This window comes from Gallinula chloropus (assembly GCF_964237585.1).
Source record: "Gallinula chloropus genome assembly, chromosome: 1".
NCBI classification, from domain to species: Eukaryota; Metazoa; Chordata; class Aves; order Gruiformes; family Rallidae; genus Gallinula; species Gallinula chloropus.
The window spans coordinates 182,037,535-182,054,269 of NC_140085.1; the positions used below are offsets into that span (position 1 = coordinate 182,037,535).

General features: G+C 40.7%; 1 protein-coding gene across 1 annotated transcript in view; it reads left to right on the forward strand.

The window, feature by feature from the left end:
- The window catches only part of GTF2F2 (general transcription factor IIF subunit 2), a 97,372-nt gene that overhangs the window by 73,250 nt on the left and 7,387 nt on the right, over positions 1-16,735 (forward strand). Inside the window, exon 7 of the mRNA XM_084279572.1 lies at positions 7,017-7,116. Coding sequence (XP_084135698.1) covers positions 7,017-7,116 — 100 coding nt within the window. The remainder of the gene's footprint in view (positions 1-7,016; positions 7,117-16,735) is intronic.

Below are 16,735 nucleotides of genomic sequence, written 5' to 3' on the forward strand. Positions count from 1 at the left end.
TAAAATACAGAATCAATATCAGTCCCCAAAGCTTGGATAAGGATAGGACTCCAAACCCCATCATTTTCAGAAAGGTGTACCTGGTGGAACAGGGTGCAGAGCTAGGCACAGGGCTTGACTCAAAACATGTGTTATCTCAGGTGCCTGTTCAGGTATCTCAGGGGCAGGGGCATCATTTGTCACCTAGATCAAAACTCAGAGCGCTTGTCATTTGCAGGGTTTAGCCCTTTCACCCATCCTGTCGTTTTTAGCAGTCTGCATTTTGTGAACGGAATTACAGATGCTTTGTTCCCCCTTTGTTGGTTTGGTTTGTTGACAGTTTAGAATAAACTTACCTTTTAGTAAGAGGAAAGAGATTTCCAAACATCTGGCTGCGAAGCAAGGAAGTCTTGAGCCAACAGCAGGGGAGATAAACCCATTCCTTACCCTTTTGCATTAAAAATAAGTAGTAAGCTTCTTTAATATCTTTTTGCATGTATTTAGCTCACTTGAACATTTTCAGTAAGTCCAACCCCTCCCAAAAACCACAGTCTTATGTTCTTTTGCAACTTACCTTCTATACCATCTTCCATAAAAGAGGAAGTTGTATAGTTGTTTTCTCAAGGATATTTTCTGATAGGAACATCTAAAAGATGTGTGCGTGCATAGTTAAAATTATGTGTGACCCTTTTGAAAGAAATAGCACCTGGCTTTAATTTAGGAGAGTAATCCTCATGCTAAAATTAAAGGGTTGGGCTTTTTCTGTCCTGCTTGGATTGGTAATGAGTCGCTTTTCCTAGATCTCCAGTCTTCACCTTCTGTAGTATTAGTACTGGGCTTGTGAGATTCCTGGTGCTCTCCCTGAAGCCAGGAATGTCTTTCACTGGTTATTCATTCCTACTGAACTTTAAGACATGTGCGTGTTGTACAGACAGTGGTGGATGGTTAGCTCAGAGGTCTGTAGATCCTCCCGTGCATGTCCCAAAGGGAAACTAAAACATTTTTTAGCTTACTTTTATGCCCTCCCCCTTGCTTTTATTATGGAGTATTTCAGCAGACTCCCCTTCCTATATGGACATTCCCGTTGTGTCATGCTTCTCTTCCAGCTTCTGCGTTGCCTTCCTCTCTTTCCATGCAGGACTGATGTGTCACGTATATCTGCATGGCTCTTCAGAGCTCCCTATGAAATTCCACCTATGTTCCCGTTTCTTCAGGCATGCTGCTAGTTTTCTTCTGCTCAGTATACCTTATCGCTCTGCCAGTCTTATGCCTCGTCTCATGTCTGTGCTCGGGGTACCCCACGTGCTCTGGGCAACACAAGAGGACATCCAGATTTTACTTCACCCTAGTTTTAGACCATGTGTCATTGAAACAAGCCACAAGTATAAGCACCCTAGTATAAAAATGTACTGTCCCCTGGTGTTTTATCCACTTGGGACACCTCATTTCAGTTTCTATGTAGAGATACAGCAGGTACCAGAGCGTGCGCAGATGCACCCTGGCTTAGACCTCGGAGAAGGCTGTTCCCCCTAGTTCTGCTTTTGTTTGTTCTAACCTGATCTTACTTACGACCTCAGCCCAGAAGGTTTTTAATAATTTGAAATATGAAACTCATGAGATGAAATATTGGAGCTTAGTAGGTTTAATAAATTATTCACATTTTATCAAATCGGAAGATGAAATGCATAAGAAATTGTTATTTATTGTTGAATTGCCATTCATATCATCTTGTGTTCTGTACTGGAGAAGAGATGTAGAATTGGAGTTTTCAGTTATGATGGTGGTGCCTGTCTTAATATTAGACATGAAATTATCTTATATGATTCATTGCTCATCCTTCAACATATATAGTTGAAGATGTCAACTTCTGAAAAACCTAATAGGTTTCCTGAACATATAATAATTGCAGCACTTTTCTTGAAATGCCAGGATTTCAAGACTTAAAATTAGTTATAAATCATATCCTGTGTTAATAATCTCAAACATTTCATTATTTAACGTTGGCAAATGCACTTCTTAATACCATTTCCATTCAGCTTATCATCTGCCTGCCTGTCTAGTCTTTATAAATGGGGATGGACTCACTTTGCTTTGATTGGGTGTGTGTGCTGGAGTAACACTCAGTGTCTGAAGGAGAGCAGTAGATTCATCTATGCACGATCTGCAGAGTTGGTGTTTCTTTGCCTCCAAAGCTTTGGGCAGCAGGCCAGCTCTTTTCCAGTGCCTCTCCATCAGGTGATGTTGAAGATAAAGAAGTAAATTAACCTTTCCTTTTTTGCAGCAGTAATGTTGGCTCCTTACTTACCCGAGCCCTGTGTAAATGCAGACAAACACAAAAAGGTATTGAAACTTTTCAGTCAGGTCCTCACAACAATTTCTTTAGAAATACCAACAATTCAAGCCCCAGCAGCGTTTCTGATTAATACCTGTTTCTAATCTTTGAAACGTTTGTTTTGTGGCATAAGATTAATTGTATGGAATAATCTATTTTAAAGGTCTTTCGTTTATTTTTTATTGCTGGGAGATAACATGTATTTCAAAGGCGTTGAGCATCTCCTCCTAGGAACGTACATAATTCCTTCATCTGTCTCCGTTTATGAGCCTGCTGCATGTTGATAAGTCCTAGAGGATGATTTCCAGCCTGCTCATATGTATTTTCCCTGTACTCAACTGTAGGAACAGTGATGAATCAGAGTTGCAAGATGAAATGTATTTTACTGGGAAATGACCGTGGTGAATTCAATGCCATGCTGGTTAGATGCTGTATTTCAAGGCAGAAGAGCTATATATGATCTTGGGGGTGGAAGAGAAAATCACGGTGTGAAGGCTGGTGGCTGCTCTGTCACTTCTTCATTGGCAGATTTAGAAAAAAAAAAACATCCAACCCTGCTTTCTCTTTTTATTTTTTAAGCTGGATATTAACATGAATTGTGGCCCTAGCTGTTTCAATGGGAATCAAGTGGAAAATTCAACTCCTTGGAGAGTTGTGTGTAGTTCTGAGGCATAACTAAGGCTTTTAACTGTCACACTCCTACAGATCATAAGAGTAATAGGTAAAAAGCCACTGCTCCTTTAAATCAGTGTCACCAGTGACTCAGAATATCTATTGATTTTTTTTTTTTAATTCCTACCACGATTTCAATTAAGATTCAGCAGATTCACTCTGAGAATACCCTGTATAAAACACATCATAATGTTTTGGTTTAATACTGCTTTTTGAATTCTGTTTAAGAAATGAGCATTGAAAAGTAGTAGTATCTGTAGCACACTAAAATATTGGTCTAAAAGGCTAAAGTAATGCCTAATTCATAGCTTTTGTTATAAATTCTGGAGTGTTACTAGAATGTATAAATATGTATTTCATCAACTCTTTTTCAAACAGTAGCTATAAAAATTTTAAAAGTCTAATATGTTCGTTCACCCAGACACACTACTTCCTGAATATCAGAGAATTATGGCATAGTTTTGGAAAAAACAAAACAAAACCCCCCCACCCCCCCAACCCCCCCCCACTATATTTTCCCTGCAAATAACATTTGTACCAGTAAATCATCTGGACAAAATTATTGCAGGCTATTAGTCTTTACCCTTTGTAAGGCACTAAGCCAATTTCAGTGCTTCATCCACACAGGAACCATTTGCTAATTTAGGGTTTACAGCACATTTGTCTTGTCTTTTACCTGTACTTGTACATTTTGGGGAGGCTGACTCCAGATGTGCACCAACTGTTGTTCTGCATAGGATTTTGGGACCATATTTTGCACGGAAGCCCAGTGGAAGGAAGGCACCTCAAAGAGATCTTGAAAACTGCAGAAAAAGAAAGGAAAAGGGACAGCATTTAGGGAGAAGAGCAAGATGCATGTGTGGAATTAATGCATATTAATAAAAAGGTTTGCCTCCTGAGTCACCATGCTTCCCATTTAGATTTCCACACCGGCACATCGCAGCTGCTGCGACTGCTTGCATGATAACATAGTACCAGGCATGTAATGTATTTTTAGTTCTCACTACAGTGATTTATCGACTAGGAACCAGAAAAAAAAGACAGTACTGTACTGTTAGCTGGTTTTCTAAAGACCAGCTGAGATTTGTGGGCAAGAAGCCTTGAAGCACAATAGGGCTATCTCTGAAACTTCCTTCAGAGACATGTATATTTGTAGCCAATACATTTGTTAGTTGGTATATATAGATTTTCTGAAATCTTCTGTCATTTCACAAACCAACTCAAATTTTCCATTTTCATGTGGTAGGCTTTGATCCCGTTTCCTAAGCAGGCAAGATGTTTTCCTTTGCTCTCAAGATTGCGTGCTGGGGAACTTCACATGTTAAATGCAATTTTACTGCCATCAACCTTTGGAAGCCTCAGAGAAGTGCATTAGCTCTCCTACACATTTGGTTTTCTGCTGATTTGGAAATTAACCCAGTTAAAATTTAAAAAAACCCTGAAATGCATATCCTGCATGGGAAGTGCAAAATGTTAAGAAAAATTGCTGGTGGTGTTCTGTGCAAAGAGCGATGACATTTCCTGTGTCATAATTTTAAATGCCGGAAAAGGAAGAGACCTTCAACATAGAGTGGTTTCTGAAGTTGACAACAGGCTCTAGGCTGAAGAACTATCATTTGTTTGCACACTTAAATACCTAATTTATTAAGAAACTGGAGGGTGGTTGACATTCTAAAGCTTTTCTTTCTGAAGACAGTTTGAGGTGTTGAATCGATATTTTCCGTGTTCTGGCATTTTATCATTGAAGGGCTAATGTTCCTTGGCTGTTTTCTTGAAGAAATTGAGGATGTTGTAAATTGACATTGTTAAGAGTATTGGAAAAAAAGCCCAGTGCAAGGAGGATTTAATCATGGAAAAATGTCATTGTTGAAAGCTGAGCACTCCCTGAAAATGTGAGACCATCTGATATGTTTTAATATTGTTAGGAACCTTGTTTATCACTTAACTGTGCTGCAACTTTAGTGAGAAGAATGCTAGAACAACATCACAAATCAAATGGGCCATGTGAGGAAGAGGGTGATGCAGAGGCCTGAAAGGGAAAGAAAAGATAGGAATTCCCAATTCATCTCCAGAAGCCCCTGTCCCATGAACAGCAGCAATATCAGTAAATTGGTTAAACAGGAAATCCCTTTAAGGAAAAGAAAAATGTGAGAGGGGAGAAATTACGTGAAATACCTACGGTGGGGGAGAAAGAGGACTGGCAAACTACCCAGATCAAAACAACAGGAAAAATGGTGAAGAACTGCAAGAAAATATGTTTGAAAAATAATAGTCAAACTATTTAAAAAAGAAGTCGTTAATACAAAAAAGAAATTAAAAAAGCAATGAAGAAATGGAGAAAAAGACAGATTTAGAGAAAATACCTTGATTTAGCTATAGCCTGGCCCTTTGTGAAATGTTGAATTTAGAAGACATTTGGTAACCAGATCAATAAAATCTTTAAAATCATTTAATTAGATTGAAGGCCAAAAGATAAACTCTTGTGATAAGAACTTCTAGCTTTATTTGCCAAGAAGTGTTCACTGCTCATTTACCTTCCAATTGATTTTCCTTCAACCTAAGAAAAAATATGCCACATTTGGACAGAAGGCAGCATGGAGATACCTTCTGATTTAGAACTGTAGACTACAAGGCAACAGTCACTTAAGGGTAATTAAATCTATAGAATAAATGACAAGTCTACAAAGATGCAAGAGGAAGCCAGTTTCTATCTGTGCATGAGACAAAACTGGTGGCAATTACTGCCCAGCTATGAAGGATGATTGGCTTCACTTCCAGTTGCTACAATTAGAGAATTTATTTCTTAATTTAAAGCTTCCATTCAATGTAATCTGTTAGGTTGTTCAGATGATGAATCAGAAGCTTACATGCTGAATTTAAATTTACCTTTTTTAGGTGTGTATTATCATTTTGCGAAAATGAATCGGTCTCAAACACTTACAGTGTTTGTTAAAGTGCTGCCTGTTTTATCACTTCTGTGTTCTACATTAGTAAACATGCAGTTATTGTCTGCATTAATGTCACCACATTAATTTTTCTTCACAAAGAAGCAAACATCGTTGTACGTTTATTGGTCTAAAAGTCTTACATTGTGTTTACTGAAAATTGACTCTTCTGCCTGTAAGATACACCTTGGGAAACAAAATAACTTCACTGAGGATAATTTGGTTCTATCTTGTATTAGTTCTATTAATTACAGCTATGAATCTATTTTCTTTGAAAGCACGTTGTCCTGCACCTATCTCAAGCCTGATTTCACACATCTTAATTTCAAGCAGTAATTCTTGACTGCTAACCCTGAAGTAAATGAAGCACTCCTCCTACACCAGAAGCTTTAAGTTACATAGGGATAAGCTTAACAGTATGTGTTCAACATCTGACCTTCTCAGAGTCTTTCCTGAAGAGGAATGAAGGCCACCTTTCGTGACTGAGACTTGGTTGTACATTGGTTTGAACCTGCTGGATTTCTCTTTGTGATGTTTTTGCAAGTGCTTGCAAAACAGTTATTTGTGCAGTGATATGGTGCTATAATGCCAAAAAGAAAGGTCATGGAAATTTATTTTTACATTAAAATACCTAAGAGAAGGTCATGGAGTCTGATCTTTGCTGCACTCTGGGAGTTAACAGGTGAATCAAAAGCTTTTTCAGCCCTCAGCTGAGTAAGCTGGAAGATTCTATGTTCATTTGGGTTGGGTTTGATCCTTTTTAAGAGCACAGACTTTTCTTCCACCTGAGTGTTGCTTTTTGAATAACATTTGTGTTCAGACATTGGTTTTAATGCCTTCCCTTCACAGTTGCTTGGTTTTCAGCATTTCAGTACCTTCTATAGCATACAGTGTCCTAATAAATCAGAGTCCTTGAGCAAAAATAGAGTAAGAAAAACTTAATTCAGAGGAATGCATCTGCTTTGCTTTATGATTCGTTTGCAGCTAACCTTTGATAAGGGCTGGTTCACACTTTGCAGATTTTTAGAGTTAATTTTGAGTCTGTGCTTGTCTGAACTTAATAATTCTCCTTTTCTTTGATTTTGCAGATTACAGATAGAAGAATCTTCTAAACCTGTAAGGCTATCACAGCAACTGGACAAAGCTGTAACCACAAACTATAAACCGGTGGCTAATCATCAATATAATGTAAGTACTTTCAGTATTTTCCCCTTCTTCTCCTCTTCAGAAAGGGTCTGGCTCAGCACACCCACATCACTCTGATCATGTCCTGCTCACAGTTGGCCACTGCCTTTGGAAACATACCACGTTGTCTGTTTTCTCCTTGATTTTGTCTCCTGGGGATATTCTATCTGTCTCAAGACCAGTATCGCCCTTGGGGCTTAGGCCTGCCAATTCTAACTCTCTGGCATTGCCTGATGGAGGGCAGATTGCCTTTACCCAAACCTCTTCTAGTGTCTTTATTATATTCTTCCTCTAGTCGGTTTTTTGAAATGTAATTTCGAAGGTTAGGGATAAAAGGCAGTTCTGGCATTGTGCAAAGAGATGTAGAAGCACTCCTTTGAGCCAAATGAAATATCATATGGAGGTGGGTAAGAGACTTGAAAAGAATCATTAGTTTCCAGTCCTTTGCAGGAACTGACAACAAGTAGAAAAGAATAACAGCTGATAATTTTTCACAGTTTCATACCTTCGTAGTACGTGTTATTTGCATCATTAGCTTTGTCAATATTACACCCACACTGCTGTTCCAGATCAGTTGATGTACATACAAACTATAATGTCCTTTTTCTTAAAGATCCTCTTTGAGTAATTTGTATGTATGCATATATAATCGCTGTTACTGTTGACTGTGAGAAATGTTAAGTCATACTGAAAATGAGTCACTCTGTTAGTCACTTAAACTTTTACACTTTTTATTAAGATTTTATTTACATAAAACAAATGACAATATACTGGATGATATTTAAGCCTTATTCTGAAAAGCAGTCTATTTCCACAGAACCAAAAATAATCGTTTCTCTCTCATGGGACTGTTTTGTAGTAGTTACTGTTCAAAGTGTGATCTATACATAGATAATCTTACCAATATAACTCTTTGAGCTGAGGGAATGACATTTAACCAAAATAGTCACACTGGTATATCCTGCTATTTAAATGCAGTTTTATATGAGTATATTGTTTTATGATGTTACTGTGATGTACAGCTTCTCTTTTTAGTGGGGTTCTGTGCCATTTCCCTGACACTAAGCATAACTACAACAGTATGGCTTCAACCCAGAGACAATCTCTGAATCACAGAATCATAGGGGTGGAAGGGACCTCAAGAGATCATTGGGTCCAACCCTCCTGCCAAAGCAGGCTCCCTAGGACAGGTCACACAGGTAGGCATCCAGATGGGTCTTGAATATCTCCAGAGATGGAGACTCCACAACCCCCCGGGCAGCCTGTCCCAGGGTTCTGTCACCCTCACTGTGGAACTTCCTGTGCTCCAAGTTGAGGCCATTGCCCCTTGTCCTGTCTCCACAGACAGCTGAAAAGGGGCTGGCCATTTCCCCCTGTGTCCCACATTTGAGATATTTATAAACATTAATAAGATCCCCTCTTAACCTTCTTTTCTCAAACCACTATTCCAGTTGCAAACTGCTGTTGTCGTATCATCACAAAACCTGAACCCCTGTGTAAGACTCAGGGGGTATAACCAGGACGTAGTCAGTCTTCTTGAAAGTGATGATGCTCTCGTGTCCTAAATGTAAATGCTTTTATTGGTTAGGTAGCTGCCCGTGCTGATGTAATCCTTGGGCAGTGTGTTTCCTTTTCCTGTCTACCTTAAAGATGTTCTGATGGGAAGAATCTAGTTGGGCACACTGACACTTCAGTGGCTCTTGGCCATGCCGTGACTTTAAAGGCCCAGGCGCGACTACTTTCTGTATCTTTCTTTTCATTAAGTCTTTTATTAAGGTTCAGGTTAGATGGCTGAAATAACGTACAGCTGGGAGAACCTTTTGAACATCTCAGTGAAATTTTTCTGCTGTTTTCAAGCAGCAGTTGCTTTCTTACAGCTTGCAGCTCTGCTTGTAATTGTGTGACAGCCCTGTTGGGGACGCGGCTTTTCGCAAGAAAGAAAGAAAGAAAGAAAATGTACCCTACATGCTGATGTATTCAGTCATCTTCCAGGGAGTTTCTGAGGAAAGAAATGAGGATCTGCTAAATAAGAAAGGAGTAAAATTTCCTGAAGGAAGAGATGATAGAATATTAAATAGGGCTTAAGCCTGGCTGCTCCATGAAGCCCTAAATGAAAAACAAGAGGAAGAAGGAGGAAACTACATTACATGTGGGTGGGAAATACCAATAACTTGTTTGAATACCAATTTTGCCTTTAGTAAGGACAGAGAAAGTGATAGTGATTTTTTTTTTTTTTTTTCCCCAAAAGCAGTTATGCTAAGTCCACCTTTTTATGAGAAGTAACTGCAAATCCATTACAATAGATGCCAGCTTTTCTTCTCTGGGAAGGAGACCTTAATTTTCTGTATATCTGTAAACATACAGCATGTTTTCAGGGTTGCACTGTTAGTGTTCTTATGGCTGGAGTCTCTCTGTGACTTAATTATCTTTTGTAATATAGAATAGAAGCTCTCTAGTGGTCCTCATTACCCTTGCAGAGGTTTCTTTCCTCTTGTCCTCCTCTCCTGTACTGAAGAGATTGACACCCATTCTTTGGGGGGTGAGAAAAATCTAGGACTTCTTTCAGACGTCTTCAGATGTAACTTCTATGGTTTAGTCTCACTCCTCTTATCACCTTTGTATTAGTTGTCTACTGAAGCGGTGAAATACATCAGCTTCAGTATTAAGGGTACCTTCAAGAAGGCAATTTTGGCAGCTTTTCAGCAGGCTTAGCAACACACTGGGAAGGTAAACAAAGAGAAATTGATTTCCCTATGAAGTCTTGCAGGGATAAACTCAGAACTTCTACACTTTACAGCTTGTTCTGAAATGGCCCTTCCTTGAAATCAAATCATATTTTAATGCTTTTTAAATTTAAAAACCACACAGTTTTAAAGAAATCTAATTAGTTTACAGCATCCGTGCATTCTGTAATGAGACTCTCAATAAGTCCTTTAAGCCTACTGCATAAAGCATCCTGTTTGCAAGGAAAACAGGAAGGAAAAAAACCAAATGAAAGGCTGCATTGTAACTTGCTATGAGCAGTGTATTCACAAGACAAAAGGAAGAAAACAGCAAGAGATACCATGCCTGCTTTTTTTTTATTTTAATAGCGATTCCCAAAGCCTCTGGTGTTTTCAGACAGCAGTGGGAGCTGTTGCTGAAGTTGGAGGGAGATGCTGGAGTGTTGCTAATTAAAATGTGGGCAACTGGGATGCCAGCTGCAAATAGCTTTTCAACAAAGGGAGGGTTTGATCTTCCATTTTCTGTGTGAGTTGTTTTTATCCATTAATGAATTAAGAATATTAGAATATTCACGTTGTGTTTGTATGGACAACACAAACACTCCTCCTTGATTTACTTTAGCTCATTCAGAGAAGGAAAAACAGAAGTTCCTACTGGGGAGAGCGAACTGAGGCACTAAAATAATAGAGAATAAAAGAATGCTGGGCATTAGAATTTACTAGCAAAAACCAAAAAGATTGTACTTTGCTTAAAAAAGATGACTCTCTAGTATTTTCCAGGAGAGTGTTATTTGTATAATTAGGATTTTATACCCAGTCATGAAATAATCCTGTCAGAGACCTAACACCAATAAAGATAATGTTGTGAGCTTCCTTATTGTTACTCTGCTCCTTTGTGTAGGCAGCATCAATTTTAAAGCCAGTAGGTTTTTTTCCTCCACATGGAGGGAGTTGCAGCTAGTTGCTAGCTAAGCACATTTTTGCTATATATCATTTGAAGAGGTACAAACAGTACCATGGATTTTTTTATTGTTGTTCTCAGAGATTGTCTTGAGAGCTCCACTAGCTTTTCCCATTACACCCATGTTACGTAGCCAGTATTCCCGTAGCTCAGCCACGTACAGAAGGAATAACCTCGGTGCTTCGCTCTTTGTTCTTGCTCCTTAAAAATAAAACAAAACCCAGAAAAGGAGGAGAGATGGGTTTCTTCGATCGCTTAAGCTTGACCTTCCACCTGAGGAGGTTGCAGTTTACTTCTGTTTCTTCTTCTTGTTCATTTTGGTTTTGCTGTTTGGGGACGTAGAAAATTGCAGAAGGGTTGGTAAGAACAGGCTGTGGCACGCGTGCTGCCTATCACTGGCTGTCTTTATCTTTCACACCACATCTTTCAACTGATGTAATTTCAACTCAGAGAAAAGTTGCTAACTCACAACCAAATGCATAGGTCTTTACACTGAAAAGTGACCTCAGATGTATACAGGAATCCAGAACTCAGTCAAGCATTGCAAATTGAGACAGCTTCATCTCTCCTACCATCTTCTGGACTTGACCTCTAAAGAATCAGAGACTTTTCTGGCAGCAAATTAAGACTGGATAATCCATCTTCTCCTCTTGCAAAATGTTCACGTGTGCATATATTAGAAACATTTTTAATGCCTCCAGTCCTGGTGTTTCAAATGTGAAAGGATTTAATGCCTCCACAGTCAGTGTCTCAAATGTGAAAGGATTCTACTGAGAATCCTGTAGAGTGTTGTTCACCAGTATCGGTCATGACCTGAACACCAAATGCACAGAGAAACTGGGAAATTCTGTAGATCCTAAAGTCAAAAAAGGCTGAAAATTCTGTCTTAAGAAAACCTGCTGCAAATAGCTGCAGTGGCTAATTCGAAGACTCTGCTTCCACAAGTAGAGAGTGTTGATGTATGAACAACTGAGTAAAAAAACCTGGCTGGATGTCTGGGCCCAAAGAGCTGTGGGGAATGGAGTCACAGCCTGTCAGCGGCCTGTCACAAGCAGCATTCCCCAGGGCTCAGTGCTGGGGCCACTGCTCTTTATATCTCTGTCAGTGATCTGGATGAGGGGATCAAGTGAACCCTCAGTACATCTGCAAATGACATCAAGTTGGGTGGGAGTGTTGATCTGCCAGAGGGTAGCAAGGCTCCACAGAGGGACCCGGACAGGCTGGATCGATGGCCCAAGGCCAACTGTACAAGGTTCAGCAAGGCCAGATGCTGCACTTGGGTCACAACAACCCCAGGCAGCGTTACAGGCTTGGACAGTAGTGGCTAGAAAGCTGCCTGGTGGGAAAGGACCTGTGGGTGTTGGTCAAGAGCTGGCTGAACATAAGCCAGCAGTGTGCCCAGGTGGCCAAGAAGGCCAAGAGCATCCTGCCTTGTGTCAGAACTGGTGTGGCCAGCAGGACTGGGGAAGTGATAGTGCCCCTGTACTGGCAATTGGTGAGGCTGCACTGTTCAGTTGTGGGCCCCTCAACACAAGACAGGTGTTGAGGTGCTGGAGTATGTCCAGAGAAGGGCAATGAAGGTGGTGAAGGGTCTAGAGCACAATCCCGGGAAGAGCGGCTGAGGGAACTGGGGTTGTTTAACCTGGAGAAAAAGGAGGCTGAGGGAGATCTTATTGCTCTCTACAACTATCTGAATAGAGGTTGTAGCCAAATGGGGGTTGGTCTCTTCTCCCAAGTAACAAGCAATAAAATGACAGGAAATGGCCTCAAGTTGTGACAGGGGAGGTTTAGGTTGGGTTTTAGGAAAAGTTTCTTCACCCAAAAGGGCTGTCAGTCGTTGGAACAGGCTGCCCAGGGAAGCCATCCAAGAAGGATTTAAAGGACTCTGTAGATGTGGCACTTAGGGATGTGGACTTGGCGGTCCTAGGTTAATGGTTGGACTCAGTGATTAAAGGTCTTTTCCAGCCTAAATTATTCTGTGATGTCTTGATTTTCCAAGCTGTGGTTGTGCTTTCCCTCCCATGGGGTACATATATCTTAGAGGACAGTAATTCCCGTGTTTGACCATGAGCTACCAAAGCAAAAGAGCAGTTTTCAAACAGAACCAAAAATTATCTGTTGTACCCAGATAAGTAGATTAGATTATTTTGAATAATGTTTGGGTTGCTGTTGTTTACACATTTCCTTCTGAGAACACGATGTAACATGGCACCGTCTGCAACTTTGTGCATGCCAGGTATTCCCTCCACCTCGGTTTCATTCCATGTAAAATTATGATTCCGACATAATTCATGATGATCTTACTCATTCGTTTATTTTCAAGCACTGTCAATCTCGTTACGTATGTGACAGTGTGTTTTCCCTTTGAGCCTCTCCAGCTTACAAAGCAAAGCAGCAGTTTTCAAATACAGATGATAGAAAATAGAAACCAAAAATTGTTCTCCTAGATGGAAACGAGACTTTCAGAACACACAGTGCAGTGGGATTCTGATCATGGCAGATGCTTTTCAGCGCTGGCATGAAGTATAAACTTCAGGCTGAGATATGACATATTAATGCATTTTTGAACAACAGAAGGACAGCTTCCTGCTAAAGTACATTTTATGTGTGTGTCTTAAACCCTGTGTACTTCATTGTCCTCACGATGCACCCGTGTCCTCGCAGCAAGTCCCTGCACCACTGTGCTCTCTTACAGCATGACAGTGGTGGTTGGTGATTGCTCTGGAGAGATGGTTCCTCTGGCAGGAAAAGTGTGAGTGCTCACCATACATCTTAGGAAATTCTGACTTGAGCCAAGTGCAAATTAAAAGCATTTTAAAGGCTGCAGAGTGGCTAGTGTCAGGTGGGTTGAAGATCAGATGCAAAGACCTTTTTGTCAGTCAAGCAGCTGATTTAGTGTATCACTTATCTTGCAGGTAGCACTCCCACACATCTCATACTTCATCCCACCATATTTCATGCAGCAAAGGGCCAGTCTCCTACATCCCCACTCTTTGTACCATTTCTTTCACACAGAAACCCTTTCAGATGAATGAGTTTTTCCCAGTTTCTCTAAATCTTTTATGACTACATGAATGTACCCAGTAGAGAGCTGGCCAGCTGCTGTGTTGTTGGGATTGCAAGGCAGATAACCCTGCACATACCCTGGGTGTGCTGCATGGCAAAGAATTCAGCTTACAGCCACAGGAATGGTGTCATAGTATAACCTGTGTAGTAATTTTGTGTTGTATCAATAGATCCTTTATGTATTTTGGGTTTTGAAGTGTGTAGGCTTGTTCTCTTGAGTAGACTTGTTCATATGTATCTCACTGCTGTTGCTGTTCTGCTTCATGCATGTACAACCAGATAGAGTCTACTTGCTTTGTCCTACAGAGTGAGACCATACCATAAATTTACCTGGTGGGGAAGGCCCCATGATCAGGCAGGTGGCTTTCCCAGGGAGAGGCTCATCCCCTGCACTTCAGGTGTGCTGGCCCCTGTGATTTCCCCAAATGTGGGAAACCTGACTGTATAATTTGTGGTAGTAAGGGACTGTGCTGTTTGGGGGTTTTTTTATACCTACAAGGTGGCTGTAGTGAGGTGGGGGTTGGTCTCTTCTCTCTGATAGCTGGTGACAGGACAAGGGGAAATGGTCTGAAGCTGTGTCAGGGGAAGTTGAGGTTGGATATTAGGAAAGAATTCTTTACTGAAGGGGTTGTTAGATATTGGAACAGGCTGCCCAGGGAGGTGTTTGAGTCACCATCCCTGGAGGTGTTTAAAAGAAGAGTAGATGTTGTACTTGGTGACATGGTTTAGTGTTGGACCTGGTAGGGCTGGATAGATGGTTGGAATCGATGATCTTTAAGGTCTTTTGCAACCAAAACCATTCTATTATTCTACCAGTAGAGAAACAGAAATTGAATCCACAACAGGGCTTCCCAAGCTTACAATTAAAACCTTTTCAAATTCAACAATTAAAACCTTTTCAAGGTCCTAATGCTTGTCTCTTGTGCTTTCAGAAGCAGCAAATATTTTCACACGCTGTTGTTAGTAGCAAGGCCAGTGCCCTAGATCTATGTTCCTACTCTGTTTTTCGTGGCATAGCAGTTCTGTTGTATGTGATGGCAACCAAGATGATGTACTGTGAAGCTGTCGTGCTTGCTGCTCCACTTTGCTGTTGTTACAAAGCTATTACAGTTTTTAATTTATCTTTTTTAAATGCAGATGCTAATGAGTTAAAGAATTACACCAACATGTATTAGTGGATAAAAATTAATTGTGTGGGTTTGTGCAGAGATGTTGTGTCTTTTATAACACTAGCATACAGTTGGAAGAGCAGACAAGTATTTGGATGCCCAAGCCCATCATAGGTTTTAAGCAGAAGCAAGAAACTTCAAGCTGTGGGCTGGGAACAATCGCCCTGACTTCAATTTAATGATGTGCATCTGTTTCAGGATTTGAAAGAGAGTTGGCTGGCCAGAGACCCATGAGCAACAGCAGAGGTGGTAATAGTCTTTAACCACTTTGGGACTGATGCCAAGAGACAGGCTATTTTCACTGTGAGAGTAGGAGGGAGTTAGCTGGCATTGAAACATAGGAAAAAAATAAATTGTGCCTTAAAACTAATTTCTTTTCTTAAAAATGAGATTTGTAGTGTCCAGCAGAACTATGGATTTTCATGTCTAGGCTTCTCTGAAGATCTTCCTTTTGAAGATCAGGTTGGAGACATCAGAGGCAGAATGTCTCCCATACAGAATTATCCCACTGGCAGCCAGGCCCATGTTCCTTATTGTGCATCTCTTCTGCTATATGTTCTGCACTTTGAATTCAACCACACAGTTTGCCTGGTAGCACGTAAATTATATGAATCATATTAACTTCTGGATCACCTTTGCTGGTTCCAGGTTGATGGTTTTGTTACTGAGGGTGGTTTTGGGGCTGGATGAGGTGATATGCTGGCAGATGTTGCAGATGGTGCTCTGCAGTGATTGGGGTTTCTTTTGGGGTGTGCTTGGTCTGTGCAAATCTCACTTCTGTTTGTGAATTCGAGGAAATTCAGGAAGTATTTTTGGACAACTGTTTCTGCAAAAATACATGGTCACCTTGTGCAGATTTTAATAGTTAAACACTTTTTAATACAAATTCTGAAATAGGATGATGTGTGGCAACAGGGGGCCTCTACTTGCTCGGAAGGTTTTATTTTGGATAGCCATAGCTCTGTGTGTGCTGCTCAGGTTTCTCCTGAAGAGGTGCCATCTGTGTCCTTAAAGTGTGACTTTTCTCTTGGGGAAGATAACATGGTGGTTGTCTTGAGTGAGTCCTGTTTCTGGAGCAGGTGAGGCAGTTTCCAGGGGTCATTTGAGCATCATCTGGGCAGGTGGTGGTTATGATTGTGGATGTAGCCATGTTGGTCCATGGATTCTGCTAGGTGTGGGAATTTGTAGGTTGTTTGATATTTGTCATTAAACTTCAGAAGCCATTATCGACTTTTTAAAAGGGTAGACACTGGCAGGACAAGGGGGAATGGATTAGAGCTAAAGGAGGGGAGGTTTAAATTAGATATTAGGGGGAAATTTTTTACGGAGAGAGTGATGAGGTTCTGGAACAGGCTGCCCAGAGAGGTGGCGGATGCCCTGTTCCTGGAGGTGTTCAAGGCCAGGTTGGATGGGGCCCTGGGCAGCCTTGTGTAGCTCCAGGCCTGGAGGTTGGTGGCCCTGCCTGTTGCAGGGGTGTTGGAACTCTGTGATCTTTGGGGTCCCTTCCAACCCAGACCATTCTGTGATTCTGTGATCAACAGACACGGAGTGAAACGTCTTAGCTTGCATTTCGGTACTAATGTGAATTCTCTCTCCAGGCTTGGGCACATTGTGCAGGCTCTGTTTTACTGGTTAGAGAAAAGATACATATCTGAGGAGCTTATTGTGCTGAGAACAAAATGCTTAGTTTATGTTCCTAAAAG